Genomic DNA, 18,665 nt, shown 5'->3' with positions numbered 1-18,665 from the left:
TGTTGCAGAGAGCGTCCCACATGACTGAGGGCCCTCGTCTGTGTGGTAATGGCTAGGTTTTTCAACAGGGCAATGCTACAGTACACAATGCCCGCAGGACAAGGGACTTCTTCCAGAAGAATAACATCATCTTTACACAGCCTGCACCTGGGGTCTTGCCTGGTATGATAGACCTCAGCCTCAATGAATCTTCTGCTCAGAGCTTGTTATTGTGCTGCCATGATTAGTGCCTCTGTGCTGTCTTTCAGTCCAGCTGAAAGATAGAGATATATGTACTGACATATCTATGTGCCAAGCCCCAAGCATGACAGAAGAAGGATTGTTGGGTGCGAGAGAAACTGACCTGAAGGATAGGATCATATCGAAGCTTGAAACCTGGATCCTCCTTAACCGAAGTACCCTCAGAAGATCTATTAGATGATTTGTGATGACATGTGAATGTTAGCTAGAAAGCACATTTGCACAAGCACAAAAAATGTGCACAAGCACAAAACATGTGCTCGTGCGAATGGGTGAATGCACAAGTTGTATAAAGCGCTATATAAGAACCAGTCCATTTATAAGAGTTAGACAGCACCAGGCCCTGACATGGTACACGCCTACTGGCTGAGGAAACTTGTGCAGACATAGAAGACAGCTACAAGTACCTGGGGATCCCACAGGCTAGAAAGCTGCAACCACCACGTACCTGCAGAGGGTCAGGCAAGTCCTGAGTCAGCTGAACGGTAAGAACAAGATCTGGGCTATCAACACCTACGGCCTGCCCGTGATCAGGTACCCTGCTGGGGTAATAAGCTGGCCAAAGGAGGAGATAGAAGCTACTGACATCAAGACAAGAAAGCTCCTTACCATGCATGGAGGGGTTTCACCCCAAGTCCAGCGTCCTGAGGCTGTATGCTAAGTGGAAGGAAGGAGGCTAGGGACTAGTGAGTGTCAGCACCACAGTCGAGGATAAGACAACGAACATCCACGAATACATTAGGAAGATCCCAAACAACGGGTGCTGAGTACTCAGGCAGCAGAAACCCAAGAAAGAGGAGGAACCATCATGGAAGGACAGGACCCTGCATGGTATGTACCACCAGCAGATAGAGGAAGGTGGCATCCATAAATCCTACCAGTGGTTGGATAAAGCTGGACTGAAAGACAGCACAGAGGCACTAATCACGGCAGCACAAGAACAAGCGCTAATTACAAGATCCTTAGAGGGTGGAGTCTACCACACCAGGCAAGACCCCAGGTGCAGGCTGTGTAAAGATGCCCCTGAGACAATCCAGCACATAACAGCAGGGTGCAAGATGCTAGCAGGCAGGGCATACATGGAACGCCATAACCAAGTGAGAAGAAACATCTGTGCCGAGTCCCGAGGTGCAAATGGGAGACGCGCACTAGGATGGTGGAGAATGACCGAGCTAAGATCCTGTGGGACTTCCAGATACAGACGGACAAACTGGTGACGGCTAACCAACTGGACATAGTGGTGGTAGACAAGCAGAAGAAGACGGCCGTAGTGATCAATGTAGCGATACCGAATGACAGCAACATCAGGAAGAAGGAACATAAGAAGCTTGAGAATTACTAAGAGCTCAGAGAAGATGTGGAGGGTGAAGGTAACAGTGGTCCCAGTGGTAATGGGAGTGAGTTTCAGCTGCATCCACAAAGGAAGTGATTCACAGCAACCCAACAACCAGATAGTTGTGGGCTGATAGTAAATGTATTAGAGGGTTACTTGGGCAGCTGTCCAATTGTTAACGAGCTCTGCTGAAAGAGATGTGCAATGAGGAAATCGCTACCAATGTGGACAAAGCTTTACTCATGAGCAGAGTAGCATTATGGAATATGGATGGAATACATTGGTATTTTATTTGACTTTGTATCACTGATAAAAATGAGACATGCATCACTGAAGCAAGTGGAATAAAAGAAGATACTGTGGCTTTAGTGCTAAGACAAAAAGATATTTTGTCTAGTTTGTCCACTATGTATAAGTACTTCTTTCCCTTTTTCCAGAGAGCACTGGGAGAGTTCCCAGAGAAGGAGCTCCAGCTGCAGCAGGTGGATATTCAGGGTCAGGGAGTTTTAAAGAAGACTTCTGAGGAGGGGCAGGTCCATATTCTTGGAGACATGAAGCGTCTAAAAGACTCTTGGTTGGCCCTGTACGAAATGAGTCTGAATCTGCACAGGTACAAGAAAAGCACACAGCAGTTCCTTTTTTCAGCCTAGCTTAGTGTGTGGTACTATCACAGTGTGTGGTGTTATCACAATACTGCTCCTAGCTGGTTTTCCTTTATCACTCTGGCCTTGTGTCTATACCAAAAGGACACATCTTAGCAGCACTAGCTGCTGCTTGAGTCCTTCATAGACACATTTTTTAATTATAAATGTGTTTCAACAAACCCGTCCTATCAACCAGTTCCGCAAGGCTGTTTGCAGAAATGTCTCCAAACCCTCAGTTTACCTAAAAGAGTACAAAGACAGCATTGTTATTTGTTTAGTAACTGATGGCACCAGTATCTGTAGCTTTTGTTTCTCCGTCTTAGCTGGATGTAGATGTCTGCTCAAATATTTGCTGCTTATTTTTTGTTGTTTTTTGTTTCTTAATGCTCTAAATGTTTTCAGTGTCTTATATTAGATTTAATCTCTCTAAACTACGAAAGACCGTCCCCGCGGCATAAATTTTGGGAAAAGGATGGCAAACAGTTAGGTTTGGCTCACTCTGACAGATCTGTTTCCTAAATGTTGTTTTTTAATATATATAAAAACAACCAAGAAATCAGGTTTTGTATTTAAAGTAGGCACCGAGGTTTGACATGAACGTTTCTGTCCACTGGTACCACTGACGAGTTACGACAACATGAAACCTGGATTTCTTTGTCTTTCAGGTTGTTGAACAGTTCCAAAGAGCAGAGAGAGTCTGACTTTGTCAAGACGTCTGGCTCTATGCGTGCACTTGGAGGAAAGTCGGAGGCAATGATAGGGGAGGAGGAGGCATTAATGACTGGCCAGGAAGGGTGGAACCAGGGCCAAGGAGCTTACCACATATTGGCTGAACCAGATGTTGAAAATCCTATTTCGTCAAGTACAGTCAAGGGAAGTGCACTGACCTTCAAAACAGATGAAGTAGATTTCTCTGGCCACGAGCAGGGAGTCTCCAATGACAAGCCAATAGGAGGTAACAGCAGTGTCTTGGCAGAAGACGGAGAGGAAGCAGTATTATTTACACAGGCCAGCTATCCTCAGCCGCCAATGATTAGCTCTGGAGATGACAGCACAGAAGCAGGGGGATGCCTCATCTCAGGAGGAGGAGTGGGAGAGATCAGAAGACCCTCAGCCAAGAAAGCATCAGCAACAGCAGTTCAATACTCAATGGTACTGTTGTGCAGGAGTTTATTTTCTACCAAGATAACTTACAGCAACTTCCTGGATAAGTTACTCCGATATTGTTATGTTTTGTATGCTACTATAGTGCCCAAGTATCAGTGCACTATATCCGTTATGGAGCACTAGATGCTCCATAACTGGCCCTGCGGCGGACTGGCAAACTGTCCAGGGGTGTACCCTGCCTCTCGGCCTAAGAAAGCTAGGATAGGCTCCAGCCCTCCACAACTCTGACAAGGATAAGCAGAGGATGGATGGATGTTCCATAACTACATAACCAAAACCGTCAATGCAAACTGATCTAATACAAACAATAAACACACAACATCATTGACTTTTATAAACCACTTCCAAAAAGGGTTTATGTGTGAAACACATTATTCAGTCCTCCCACAATTGAAGCCACTAACTGGTTGTTTTGGGTTTGCCTCCTCTATCATGGGAAAGAAAATGCTTCTTGCTGAACCACCAGTACAATCACTGATACACCAAAACATTTGGGCTGCTTTGTAAAATGTAAATAAAAACAGAAGTCAGTGATTTGCAGACCTCAGAAACCCATAGAAGACATATCAAACATCTGAAATGAGAAAGTGTACTAATTTTAAGAAAAGAACATTTTGAATTTGTTGCCCACAACACATCTCAAAGAAGTTGTGTGGCCTTCCTTTTTCTTTTACCAATAGTCCATATGCAACTGTTGAACTTGTGGGAGAGGAAAATCATCCCAGTCTTGTCTCATTTTAGCTGCTCAGCAGTCCAGGGTCTTCCTCCTCATATTTTATTATTTCATTGTGCGCCAAATGTTTTATGTTGATTTAAGGTCATAGGTGCAGCTACTAAAAATCTCAGGCAAGTTTGAATCTCATTGTCCTCAACCTTGAGGTCAGACGTCATGTTTTCTGAAGACCTTGTGAATTTAATAACTAGAATGCAGCGATGCAGAGTTTTCAAACTGATACCATAGGTGTGTCGACTACCGTGCTGAGGGGTAGCACTGGCGGTTGCTGGTGTTTTTTGAGTTTCATGTTGCTGCCCTCACATTCAAAATATGCTAATATTTTTAATAAACATTTGACATGTCTTCTATGTTCTAAGGTGAATAAAATATGCCCAATATGCTGGGCAACAAAGACGCAGCTCCTGATGTCACACTCTCACTTATACACTTTAAAATACTTTGGTAACATACTTTCATACTCTGGAACACTAAAGCTGAGAGACTTTTCTACACATAAAATAAGTTCAAGTTTGTGTGTTAATATAAAATAGATTTTTAAAATTTTATTAAATCACTAATCTGGGTTTAGATGGTTTTCATTTTTCACTAGGTGTTTTAACTAAGGTGTTTTAGTGTGCATGTAAATGTTTCATTACTTGTTTGGGGTTTTCCAGGGGAGCCAAGGACACCATGAATCCAGGAGGAAGGAGTTTGATTCTTGGCTGTTCAAACAGAACGAACTCCTCTCTGAGATTCTCAGCTCCAAAGGAGCAGCACACAGCGCCAAAGATGTCAGACTCAAGCAGGATACACTCAAGGTGAGCTTGTGAATGTGCAAACAGTCAGGACGTTTTCGTTGCAGAAAGATGCCAGGACAGGTGGTGGTCACCGGTTAGGCTGGATTTAGCTCAGGCTACCCAAATTGAGGTCTTGCCCAATCAGAAGTTAAGGAAAATATTTTATGTGTGTCCAGCACTTTAAAAACATGTTCAAGCGTGAAATAAAATTGTCTGTACTCTGTCATCATGGAAACCTCTTAAATAGGAGGGAGAAACTACGCTCTACACAGCCTCGTGTTAAATGAAGCACTGAAGAAAAACAACTGATGAATTAATCGATGAATCCTTGTAGCCATGATTGTGATATTTTTGTTTAAGAAAAAAATGATTTCTCTCATATCCATCTGAGAGTTGCCCTAATTTGCATAATGTATGCCTGGCTGCAATTGTTTATTGTCATATGCTTGTTTAATGTTACGGTGGGACTGTGAAGACACTGATTTGCAATTAACGTTTTGACAAAAAGCTGGTCTGCAGTTATAGGTCTAAAATGCTAACATACATGTGTTTATACCTTTTACAACGTAGCCCATGAATCACAGACTATAATTTTACTGGTATGATGTTGGAAAAGGTAGCACAGACTGTGAGCTTCAGAACAAAATCTCTCTCTGATGCAGCACATCTAGCTAGACGGAGGATTTTGTCAACAAGAGAGAATGAAGCTGTTGGAAGGAGAACAGCAGGGCTTCATATCTAAATAATCTAGTATAATAAACTCTCTGCAGACTGTAGATGTGTTGGCATCAGAAAACACATCTACAGTGGATTTTTCTGAATAACCAGTTCATTATTTATTGATTTATTTTTTTTTATTGTGACTATATTTTTGATACTTTGACTATTTGTTTTGAGAGCCAGTGTCTCTGAAACTGTGTTGCAAATGTTGTTGTCACAGACCAACTCGCAGTAGACTAGTTCATATTTTTCAGATGTCACAATTCTGTTCAGATCTGTGGTGCTGTGTCCACATTCTTCACATGCTCCATTCAGTCAATATTGATTTTGCTGAAATTACCGTCATGTCTCCCGGTGATTGTCACAGCTGTATCACAGTAATGAGGCCCATTCAGAAACTTGCAAAAACTAGCAATCTAGTAATAAAAATGGGTCAGTGCAGAATGTTAACTTTTAGTGAAATGTTTTGCATTTTGAAAACATTCGGTCTGGATATTTGAATTTCTGGATATTTTTTTGTGTCAGTGCAGTCGGCAACAGCAGTAAATAAACCTCTTAAGATGTGCGTAACCTACTACACACGTCTGTTGTAAGAAGGCTTTCACAGGCAGAAGGGGCGAAAAGCTGGATGAGAATTTACGGTCTACCGCACAAACAATTCAGTGACAATCACGGTAAAGTTAACAATGAAGAAATAAGAGACATAGCTGAAAATTTTTAAATAAAGGTTAAAACGACTGCAGGTTACAGTTCATGCAGCAGCGTCCTGCTTTAAGTACACAAGAAAATCCTCTCTGAAATGTTACTAAAGATAAAGAGCGTGACTGGAAAACTGTGCATACAGAGAAGCTCAGTCCAGAGCAATGTGCACGTCTACAGTCCCAACATCCAAATCTGCCTTCAGTGCTCAGCGGCAGACCTCCAGCTTTAAAAACTGATGTGAGTGCATGGATAGCCCAGCACACTGCAACTTCAGAATCAGACAGACTTTATTAATCCCAGAGGGAAACTGAGTTGTCATAGCAACAAACGTCAAGCACTCGTATAAAATGAAATGCAGAACCAGATATTGATGGATAGGTATTAAGAAGATTATTGAGATAGAGGTGTAAATATAAATATACTTACAAATATAAAAGGACAAGTATGTGTGCAAATATATGTTGCGGTCTACAAAAGCGACCGGGTGCATCGAGGTGTGATTCGTTCTGTTCCACGTGTGTGGATCTGACCCAAGTGGATGAATTCAGCAGTCCGATAGCAGCGGGAAGGAACGACCTCCTGTAGCGTTCCCTCAGGCAGCCAGGTTGAAGGAACCTGTTGCTGAAACTGCTCTTCAGATTGTCCAGTGTGTTATTATAATTTAATATAATAACACACTAACTCTGTACCTCCGCTCTGTACGCTGTCTCATCTCCATCAGCGATGACCCACCCACCCATCGTTGGTGTGCAGTCGTAGGTGTACAGTAGGAGGCAGAGAATACAGCCCTGCAGGGATCCGGTACCTTGTGACAGTGCAGGGAAAGGCAGGGGCCAAGTCTGATTGATTGAGGCTGATTGGTTATTATGGTAAATAATGTTGTCATTACAAAACAAAGTTTTGTTTTCTAATGACTGCACATTATGCAGACTGAAACTGATATTAGAGAGGGATGTGCTACATTAGGCTGACATGAATATCGCTTAGAACTATATCATTAAATCTGAGGGTGTTAAAGCCTGTTATTTATTGCTGGTATATTAGCTATCAGTCAGTTATTACTAGAGCCGGTTGTTAAGGGCGTCATGTTTCACTTATTAAGGTTCCAGTTGTTTCTCTTGAGAAGGTCTCATGGGTACAACACCGTACCCATGTGTAGCTCAGATGTTTTCCAGCCAGTGTTTGAAAATACAAAGAAGAGCCTTTCACATCAATGTTATTGTTTGTGTCAACACTCTTTTATCTGCATAGACATATCATAGTGTGTAAGGCTGTAATAAGGAACCTGATATATAAATACATGAGTAGATTAGACCATGTAGAAAACAGTATAGGCCATGTCACAAGAAAAAAATGGAGTAACCGTACTAGTTTCCTGCACCAGGGTGAATACCAGTCCTCCCACATTCTGTATGCATGCAAGAGTCAGAATCTTTACAGCATGTTTTCAAACTACATGACAAATGTTTCAAAGTGCTGCACTCTCTGATACTGTGGGAAAGAATTCCACATGTCAGCAACAGTTTTGCCTGAAGACCCACATTTACCATAACAATGAAGCTCTAACAGAACCTCTGGTTAACCTGGAGCCAGAACTCATTGTGTTTTTCATCTGTTGAGTGGCTGTGGTTTTAGAACTTTGTATAATCTTGCATAACAATTGTTCATGTGTCAAAGTGATTATTTTGCATAGTGATTGTAGTCAGATTTTTTTTATGATCAGCCTGCAGAGCAAAAGACACTGTTATACTGACCTCTTGTGGTTAAAATTTGAGTTTTGTTGTTCTGAATCTTGCATTTCGCCTCAGAAGTAGCAATCCACACACCAGGAAAAGCCTGTACTGTGTATTTTATTAAAACTAGTTCTGTGAGTCAAATCTGTGTCCTGTTGCAGTCTCTGAGAGCTGACCTGTCCTGGGGTCAGAAGCAGTTTCAGCTGTTGATCCAGGATAGCCAGAGCAGTGAGGCTGGTACTGGACCAAAAGAAGAGGCCGGCCTGGAGGACCTCCGCTACCGCTGGATGCTTTACAAGTCTAAGCTCAAGGATGTCGGAGATGTGAGGAACAGGATCAGTTCCAAGGTGAGAGGACAGCTGACTTCTGAACATTATAGAGACAAAACTAGCAGGAAACTATTTTTCTTGGCTTCTGCTGTAAGAATGAAAAAGTCTAATTGATGTGTATTGATGAGGCTTCACCTAGGTGGCTGTAGCTCAGGTGGTAGAGCAGGTCGCCTATTAATCAGAAGGTTAGTGGTACAATCCCCTGTCTGCTCAGGTCTGCAAACCGAATCACACTCGACATATCTAGTTAACAAATTAGAAACATTTGCATGTTTGTGTTTTCCCTGTGATGGAATCTATTTTAATGTGGATCTTATGGCGTTAACTATGCATCCATCCGTCCAAGTATATTTCATATAACAGGAGAAAGGTGAGGTAAAAAGTAACAGACTGGTGTCTGCATACATGCAGCAGGTATCCGGGGCCCACATGTAGTTGTTTGATTTTAAACAATCTATTGTTGCTGTTCTTTGCTAGTCTCACATTTATTGCTGTCTTTATGATGGTTTCTTAACTTGTGTGACATACAAGAGATTTGTCCCCTTACTTTTTCACTGGACTGTGTAATGATGTTAAAATTATGCATTTTAACAACGTTCTCTAGGTATTGAGACACGGCTGTTTATGTAAAAACATTTATATAAATAAAAAAATATAATCCTAAAGGACACAGCGCACAGTCTGGTAAAACACCGTAAAATAACGGGCAGGTTTTTTTTCTCTGCAGAGAGTCCCAGCCACACAGGAGGATGCAGCCATTGCAGCACCAGCTCGAAAGGTAAGAGCAGAGTTCAGATATGTTCAAATGACAACTACAAGCATACTCGGTCAACAAATATTTCTTTCACTTTAGTTACAGAGTTGGTTGAAGTCTTGGAAGATTAAAATATCACAGTCTGTGGGCTACCTTCTCCAGCTTCTACATGTAAATTGTTCTAAATAGATTTAACAACTGATTAAAATGAAAAATGTGATTATGAAGATTTGTTACTAAATCAAGAAAACAACATTTTTGTGCTGAAATCAAGTAACTGTTAAGGCTGGGGTAAAAAACCAGTTCAGGTGAGCGCATCACAAAAAGTTAACTGTCTTGATTTTGAATTTAGTTTGTTTTTGTTTGTTTTTCTAACACAAATCATTTCAAAAAATGTTGTGAATATATGAAATATTTCAGGGATGTTTTTATTTTTGGCTTAGAGGTCATAGAAATCAGAAATGCCATTGTTAGAATATACTGTATTGAGAGTACTGTGCAAAGCTTTTGAGTAACCCACTTTTGTTTATATTTTGCAAGGATATTCACTAAAATATACATGAAAAAACAGCATATGTGGCAATATAAATGACCACCTTTATTCATCAACAAAGCCTGGACTCTCTTGGACAGCTACAATTTAAAAGAAAATTAAAGAAAAATTATTTTATTGTGCACAAACTTCCTGCAGAGGTGGAGATTTTCTCTGAGACTGGTAGAACTTAATTTTTCATTTAGGCTGTTTTGTTTTCTGGTTTGTTACTTGTTTAGGTTTCTTTTTGAATTATGATAATGGCCTATATTCTTTTCCGTTTAGTTGCAACTTAATATTTTTATTTGTTATAATTATTTAAAATCGTATATCGTGCAAAAGTCCATCCAGCCATCTATCCTTCTCCTTCTCCTATCTGGGGCTGGGTCGTGGGAGCAGCACCCTAAGCAGAGAAGCCCAGGCCAGCGTGAGATATAATCTGTCCAGTGTGTCCCAGGTCTGCCCGGGGCCTCCGCCCAGTGGGACATGCCCAGAACGCCTCACCAGGAGGCATCCTTGTCAGATGCCCGAACCATCTCTACTGTGATCTACCTCTCAATCTCCTGCTGCCTCACTTGTAAACAAAAACGGGGTATACTTAAATTCCTCTGCTTTGGGCAGCAACTCGTCTCTGACCCGGAGTGGGCACTCCACCCTTTTCTGGCTGAGGATCATGGCCTCAGACTTGCTCATTCACATTTCTGCCGCTTCACACTCAACGGGGAACCACTCCAGTGCGAGCTGGAGGTCACGACCCGATGAAGCCAACAGAACCACATCATCTGTGGAAAGCAGAGATGAAATTCTTAGACAATCCAAGATCATCCAGTTTTCATGACCATTGATTAATGATCATTGATTAGTGGTCAGTGGCCACTGATCAATAGAATAGACTAGAATAGAATAGCCCTTTATTGTCATTGTACATGCATAAGGAAATTGTGGGTGCCCCAAACCAGCTCTGTTGGAATAAAATAAATAGTAGACAGCTGGAATAAATAGCAAATAGTAGAAAGATATACAATCAAGAGGGATGTATACAAAAAAGAGAGAGAAGCACACATTAGAGAAAAGTTGTAAAGTGCTTGGAAGTAGTGCCAGAGTGATGGGGGTTACTCTTAACCATGGCTCAGATTTGTGAGGTGGGGAGTCAGGGGATAGTGTTTCGTAACAGCCAAATAGCCCAGGGGAAGAAGCCGTTTGTGAGTCTGGAGGTGTGGGACCTGATTCACATGAGGTGCCAACCAGAGGGCAGCGGGTCAAACAGGTGGTGGGCAGGATGCAAGATGTCAACTGTAAAAGCCCTGGTTTTCCTGAGACAGGAGAATCATACAATGGCCTCCAGGGGTCAGCAGAGGGCAGTCTATGATTTTTTTTTTTTTTTGGGGGGGGGGGGGGGGGCACTGTTAATTACCCTCTACACAACCTTTGTGTTGTTAGTTATGGCCTCTGCATACCAAACACCCAGAGAGTAGGAGAAAACGCTCTCTGCTGAGGATCGATAGAAGGCCAGCAGCAGCTTCTGGTCTAGGTTCTTCTTCATCGTGACATGGAGGAAGTGCAGCTGCTGCTGGGCCTTTTTTACCAGGGCGTTGTTGTTGTGGGTCCAGGTGAGATTGGTGGAGTTGTGGGTGCCCAGAAACCTGATGGTGGAGACAAATTCCACTCATTTTCCATTTATAATGAGAGTGGAGTGGACCTGTTTTTACCTCCTGAAGTCCATTGTGAGTTCTTTTGTGTTGAGGACATTCAGCTTCAGGTTATTTTCTGAGCACCAGCAGGACAAGGTCTCTTCATCTGCTCCGTACCCTATCTCATCTCCATGAGAGATGAGCCCAACCTCAGTGGTCACCGGCATATTTGATGATATGACATTGGTTGGGTGGGTTGGTGTACAGTCATATGTGTACAGGGCATACAGTAGTCTGAGAACGCAGCCCCGAGCACGAGTCAGGGAGAAGTAGAACAGCCTGGTGAGGACCCCTGCCAGTTGGTCCGTGCAGGCTTTAACCACAGCTCCTGGGTTGCTGTCAGGGCCGGCAGCTCTCCTGGGGTTCACTGCTCTCAGTCACCTCCTGACCTCATGCTTCTGGAGGGAGACGGGGGAGGTGGGGGGCAAGGGGAGTGGGGGTTGGGTGGTCTCAAATCAAGCAAAGAAGCTGTTGAGCTCCTGTGCAAGTTTGAGGCCCCTGTCGGGGGTTGGAGGGGGTCTGCTCTTTATAGTTGGTGAGGGCTTGGCATTCAGGCCAAAGAGTTCAATGTTTGTTTCATCAGACCAGAGAATTGTTTCTCGTGCTTTGAGAGTCCTTCTGACAAATAGGCTGTCATATGTCTTTTACTGGGGAGTGGCTTAGTGCTGGCAACAATACAGTCCTGATTGGTGGAGTGCTACAACATTGTAAAGAAGAGTGGACCAAAGAAACATCCAAATATCTTTTTTAACAGTAATAGCCACATATTGGAAAAGCCTTTCAGACAGCTGCAGTGCGATTACATTTAATCAGTTGCAGTTATTGTCCTGAAGGAGCTGCTATTATTTGAGGGTTGGTTTTTTTTCCAGAAAGTTGAAAAAATGGTAACTAGTGACCATAATCTATACACTATTTTTCCATTGACAAATATTTCATTGACTAAAAACTAGAGATGGCACGATACCACTTTTTTTTATGTCCGATACCGATATCATAAATTTGGATATCTGCCGATACCGATATGAATCCGATATAGTGTTTTTTAATCAATAAAACTGTTTTTTGTTTTTTTTTTAATATCTTGCTGCATTTTGTATAAGTTCATACTCAGGTTTAAATAAATAAAAACACTAAAGCTATTCTGTTATACCTGTATGTAAAAAATGCACTGCACCCAAAATATTTTATAGTTCAGCAAAACCCATCAATCTAATAAACTTAAACCTGCTCCATCCTCCCTATTCTGGTATTTTAAAGAGTACTTAGCAGAAATATTAAGCAACCTGACTAATAGGGCTGCAAACTCCCAGCAAAAAAAAAAAATAGGGAACCACCCTCCACCTCATGATGCTTAATCGACGTAATCAACTTTAATTTGATGCAGTGTGGAAAAAAAAAAATGCACAGAAATAAATTATTTTTCAAGAATAATTAAATAGATTCAACATCTTTCTTCAACAGAACTGCACAGATGGTTCCCAAAGGAAAAAGTACTACAGCTTACTAGGGTATATTAGACTTAACAGTTACTATATACAGTAATGGACTTCTATATATTTTACATCAGATTAAAACTTTGGGTGTAAGATTCAGATAATTAATTATTAAAAGCTCGACATTTTAAATGAGAATAAGAAAGAAAAGTATGTCTTTGTGCCCCCTTTTCCCTGTTCATGCCCTATCGGCCCCCCTGGCTAAACTTTGCTAGATCCGCCCCTGCACAGTTACCAGCCGTCAGCTGTAGAAAAAGATCCTGGTGTAGAAAGTAATATTAAATAAATTCTAACAACAGCTTATCAAGCTTAAACGTGCTGCTGTTGTTCAGCCGCTGGTTTCCTCTTTCTGGTGCAAAGTGGGCCAAAAACAAACAAGAGAGACTCGCGACAGAAAAGCCGATCAGCTGATCACTGATCAGTTTCATGATTGAAGTAGCAGCAGGAGAGAGAGAGAGAGAGAGAGAGGCAGTCGCTCCATATATCGGTTCTTAAGCTTAACACTGGAATGCTTTACAAACACTCAGAGATGAACTTACACACTTGCTTTACTTCTCTCTGGGATCACTTCCTACCAGATGAAATGCTGGTTTGGTAGCGAGGCTCCAAATACACACAGCCGCTCTATCACGTGACCACACTGCTCCGACTGCTACGGTTATGAGCCGAGTTACGCCGTGTCGCAAGTTTTGTGAGGTGCTTTTTTGATATTTAATGGATCGATTACATGTTTTATTTCTCGCCGATATCCGATCCAGTAATTTACGTCAGTATCAGACCGATACCGATACGTAATATCGGATAAATACCATAAAATGTGAATCTAAACACAACACAATGATGCCCGACACAAAACCATTGTGGCTCATTAGGCATTGTGCATATTCTCATAATCATCATCATTATGAAAGACTTTCATTAATGCGTTTTCTATCAATTTGTCCCTCAGCCATCTGTATTAATTGTTATTTGTAAAGTACACAGAGATCTGACGTGAGGAAGTACAACAATGGTGTATTTTGGGAAGTTTTATTTGTACTACACACCAATACAAAGCATCTTAAATATTTTTCTGCCTTTTTCCTGGTATTACACTGTGTAGACCTCTGTTTTGTTGTTTTCACATTGCCACCAGTGAGGCTGGTGATACAGTGTTCAGAAGGTGAAAGATGGATGTAGGCGGTAAACATGATTCACAGAATAACAAGTCTGAGAACAAAGAGGCAGAGGCCTGAGCTGAGTCATTTTGCTCTGGTATGTGATGTTTCTGACTGTGTGACTGAGCTGTCTTCTGCTTTCTGCTTGCAGTGGTGCAGATTTCCTCTTTTTAAGAGCTGATGAATGATCACAGAACCATATCATTGTTGTCATTCACGTTATAGATACTAATAAAAACACTGTAGAGATGAATAAAACATGGTTTTGATTGCTCTGATATCAACTTCTCTTTGGTAGACTGGTTTGTTTTATTGTTTTTGTTTATTTTTAACCAGGCATGATGTCTGATGGTGCAGTGTTGCTATCAAGTATTGCTAGCAGCCTTGGGCAGCTTGGTTAGCAAGCAGTAGTCATGAACTGCAAATATTAGAATTTCACCAAAATTTAAGGGTAGACTTGGACATGCTATTGCTCCATTACAGAGGCACCAGCAATGCAATTGCATGGGACATTGCTATTAGCAACTAGCTACAACTGCTTTTTTCAGTCAAAGTAACCCAACTTTAAGCTCTGAGAGTTCCAAATGGATTAATTATGAATAGGCCAGAAGCATTATTTGTGCTGGGCTGCAAGCACACTTTGTAGTGCTGTATAGTTGGTCATTTTAACATGTATCAATGGGGATTCATTTGTTTGATTAACTATGTGTTCCAGTAACCCTGTATTACTTCTTTATCAGCAGAAACCTGGACTGCTGCAGCGGGTTTGTCGGTTGGCTCTTCCTCTGTGGCTCCTCTTCCTCGCTCTGCTGCTCCTGGCCTTCTTGCTGCCCCTCATGGATGAAGGCAATAGCTGCTCTCTCTCTAACAACTTTGCCCGATCCTTCAACATCATGCTCCGCTACGAAGGACCTCCGCCCACATAGGAGATTTCCTGTGACAACAGAAGACAACAGAAAACTCTATGATGGGCTGTGGATTATGTAGGAAATGTTGACTTGATTACCTAAGACCCGGCATTCCCCTGTGATTGAAGATCATATGTAACTGTACTAGACCACAGAGCTGGTCTACCCAAACTTCAGATCAGTGTAAAGTCTGCAGTGCATATCTCTCTGTGACAGATCTAGTCTAAAAGAATAGTGCAACCTAGAGCATCGTGTGTATGCAAACAACATTTTGCATTCTGCACTGCATGGTTAAATGTCTTCTAAGGTTTTTTCACTATATGAAACCATGATCTCTTAACCATGTGTAAAACTGCCCATTACCATTAGAAGTATTAATTGGCACATCAGTCATTCTTAATCTTATCATTTACAGATGTGAAGTGTCTATGAAGACAGGAAAGCTTAACATCTATAAAATACATCCCGCGTAGCCCTGACATGCTTTTGCGTTTGAGCTTGGGACTTTTAGATTCGTTCGATTCTTTTATTTTTTTTTCTTCATTTAGTATCATTTTTGCCAGACTCACATAAATCTAATTTTCTTACTTTGAAAATTTGAGGAGACGTGGATCAGTGCTTGTTTACCATTTGATTGGAGACTGATTATCAGCTGACTGGAATTGTTTTAGTTTGACTATTTAAATCCACCAAAGACAGATTTAGAAATTAAAACATGATAAGCCAAAGTCACAGTTCATACATAGAATTGTTGAGCAAGAAGGCTGAAACCAAAGACTATAGCAGCAATGCCAGACACGGTACTTTGGCGTTTATACATTTTAAATGACAAATATCCTACCATATTTCCTCAAATAAACCCTTGTTGCAATTTAAAAGCTTTATTTCTAATGGTTGCCAAAGGTAGAGTCAACAGGAATATTAAAGGCTCAAAGTAGAGCTCCAGGACTTTTAACGTCACTTAGAACATTTTTATTATAGTTGCAGACAGTCTGGGTTTTTCTGTTTTTTTTGTTTCAATATGCTTACTGTTTGCTTGTGTTGTGACATCATCAGTGCAGCTGACTACAGTTCCTGTGTTGATCATCATGCTGATGCTCTGCTCATCTACGTAAAGAGTAAAGGAGAAGCTCCTGGTGACTCTCTGATACCTGTCATGGCCACTTTTCACAGTAATGCATTCCCTTAATTTGTCATAAAAGCAGAACAGCTAAATGTGGTCACTGTTGGAGTAAATACAGTAGTTTGGATTAGACCGCCCTTGTACATGGACTCTTTAATACTGTCTTAAAAAGTCTCCAGGTCATGCTATGCTTCTCTAGTTCCATTTGTCTTATCTGTTTCTTAGGACAGCATCTGAAATAACTGAGAATGAGAGGGAGCAGGCCATTGCAGTTGATCAAAGAAGTGGGCCTTGCTTGTAATAAAGAACAAAAGAGTCTATAGCTCAGTGCACTGATGATGTCAGAACAGAGTAAAATGTGCCAAAGGGTGGATGGGTATTCCTGTTGCCGGCCAAGTGTTCATGTTTAATGATGTATCGAGCTGGAAATCACTTCTCTCCTGATTTAGATTTTTATGATTTATTTACATTTATCAAGTGGCAAGCACTGCTGAAGTGTGTAAAGTGCACGTTCTAGTCCAACTTTTAACATATTTGACATTTCTAAAAAATAAATGGTGAAACCTGACTAAACAGTAAACCTGTATATATACCCCTCTGACGTCAATAGAAAAGTCTTGATCTCAGTTTGTGATTTGTTACTTTATGTACTATCATATCAAGGTTACAACAAGAACCTGGTTACAATATGAGGCTCGCCGTGTGTACAGAGTCATCTAGTGTTTATAACATATTTTTGGTTATGAAACCTGAAAAAAAAATGTGGGCCACAAAAGCCTACTTTTTCTGGTATGCTATGAACCCAGCGTCACCCCTGACGATGTCAAGTTTGAACTTTCACTGTGGTTCACGCTGGTTTGTCAGTGGCGATTAAACAAAAGCAATGGACATCAGAGTTTTTTATTTGGGTTTTTTTTTCTTCTGTCACTTATTTGAGTGATCAACAATATATTTGCTTCATGTAGCAGCTTTACACAAAAATTAAGAAAATATGTACTACATAAAAGTAAAGGCATCCAGTTACAAAGCCTTAAAATGGGATTGGCTGTATTTGGTACCACGCATACAGTATACGAGTTACATAGCAACACAAGGCATATGTGTTTCTATCATGTGTGTTGCATTGTATGCTGAATCAAGAATAACTGGTGTGGTATTGCTCCTTGCTGCACTGTTCTACTCAGTCCTATGATATGTATGCATGTATCCCTTTAGAAAAGCCTATGCAATGCCTGTCTCAAATCCCATAATCCAACCGTATGCATTTATTAATAATTTATGCAACATGTCCAATGACTTGCATCTCTTGAGCACAGCTGGTCTTTCAGCAACAGAGAGGGTAGAATATATGTTATGCAAACTTTCCTCAGATGGATGTATTCATTATGAAGATGCAGGTAAACTCTGACATGTAGGATTTACATATTGTTACATTATAGAATAGTGAAGGAAGAAGTGCTTCATATTATTCGACAGTGCTTGTATTTAACCGGTTTTTTATTCTGTTATTAAATATTTTGTGAGGAATCATTGTGTGGTTTGGTTTTTGTTTTGTTTTGATTTTGTTAAATATTTGATTAATGCTACCAACAAAGTGCCTGTATTTTTCCACTGACGTGAACATAAGAGGATTAGATAATTAAATGGGGTTTAGTTTATACAGCGCCAAATCACAACAACAGTTGCATCAAGGCGTATTGTAAGGTAGAGCCTACATAAGAGATATACAGAGAAAAACCCAACAATCATATGACCCCCTATGAGCAGCACTTTGGTGACAGTGGGATGGTGCCAGGGAGGTGAAGTAATCACACTGGAGGGGAACGGATGCGTGCTGGCAATGGTGGTCCGAGAACAGTTTGTGGATGGCCTGCCCAGGGAAACAGCGCGCTGGCGCCATTGCCACAGACCGGTGAGCTTGGAAGCCACGGTTACCCTTGTGAAGGATCACCTGGCTGCCTGGCCAGAGGGAGTGGTGAGCCGTAACCAGCCGGCCGGCAGACCACCACCTGTGCCAGCACTGAGGAGGAAGCCTCCTGGGCCTGCCCCTGCAGAGCGTACACTAATCCATTTATCTCCACTCTTCTTCCCCAGGGCCCTGAGGTGACAAATTGTTCAGAAAGAACTGACTGAAATGCTGAAAATGGGAGTTATAGAAGAGTTGCACAGTGCTTGCTGTAGCCCCATAGTTTTAGTTATGAAGAAAGATGGGTCTAAATGGTTCTGTGTCGACTACCTCAAGTTAAATGAAGTGTCACGATTTTATGCCTACCCCATGCTCCAGATGGACGAGCTCCTGGACTGGTTAGGCACAGCTTAATTTTTCACTGCACTGGATTTAACCAATGGTTACTGGCAGATTCCCTTGTCTGCAGAGTCCAAGGAAAAGACAGCCTTCTCCACTTCGTACGGGTTGAAGTGTGACCATTTGTTACACTTCAGCTTGTTCGGAGCCCCAGCCACTTTCCAGCGCCTCATGAGGTGCTGCAGCCACACGCTCTGTTCCTTCTTTAGTGATGCTGGGGACATTGGAGGATGGAGCCAACTGGACCGCTGGCCATGGAGAAAGCAAAGATGCTGACCTGGAAGCATTGTGTGTGCCATAACAGATAAAAGAAACAAACAGT

At 41.6% G+C, this 18,665-nt stretch overlaps 1 protein-coding gene across 2 annotated transcripts in view; it reads left to right on the top strand.

Moving 5' to 3' along the window:
* The window catches only part of syne3 (spectrin repeat containing, nuclear envelope family member 3), a 56,311-nt gene extending 38,746 nt beyond the window's left edge, over positions 1-17,565 (top strand). The window contains exons 13-18 of one of the 2 annotated variants that reach the window (XM_084914132.1): positions 2,011-2,183; positions 2,883-3,369; positions 4,774-4,917; positions 8,213-8,398; positions 9,108-9,158; positions 14,751-17,565. In XM_084914132.1, the coding sequence (XP_084770258.1) occupies positions 2,011-2,183; positions 2,883-3,369; positions 4,774-4,917; positions 8,213-8,398; positions 9,108-9,158; positions 14,751-14,933 (1,224 nt within the window). In that variant the 3' untranslated portion in view covers positions 14,934-17,565. Of the gene's footprint in view, positions 1-2,010; positions 2,184-2,882; positions 3,370-4,773; positions 4,918-8,212; positions 8,399-9,107; positions 9,159-14,747 lie in introns of both variants that reach the window. The other variant, XM_084914131.1, reaches the window with a different exon arrangement.
* The last annotated feature ends 1,100 nt before the right edge of the window (positions 17,566-18,665 follow it).

This window comes from Perissodus microlepis, chromosome 19, assembly GCF_051167445.1.
Source record: "Perissodus microlepis isolate ML-2025 ecotype Zambia chromosome 19, ASM5116744v1, whole genome shotgun sequence".
NCBI classification, from domain to species: domain Eukaryota; kingdom Metazoa; phylum Chordata; class Actinopteri; order Cichliformes; family Cichlidae; genus Perissodus; species Perissodus microlepis.
The sequence above is the reverse complement of the archived record's forward strand: the minus strand, read 5'-3'. Positions and strand labels throughout refer to the sequence as shown.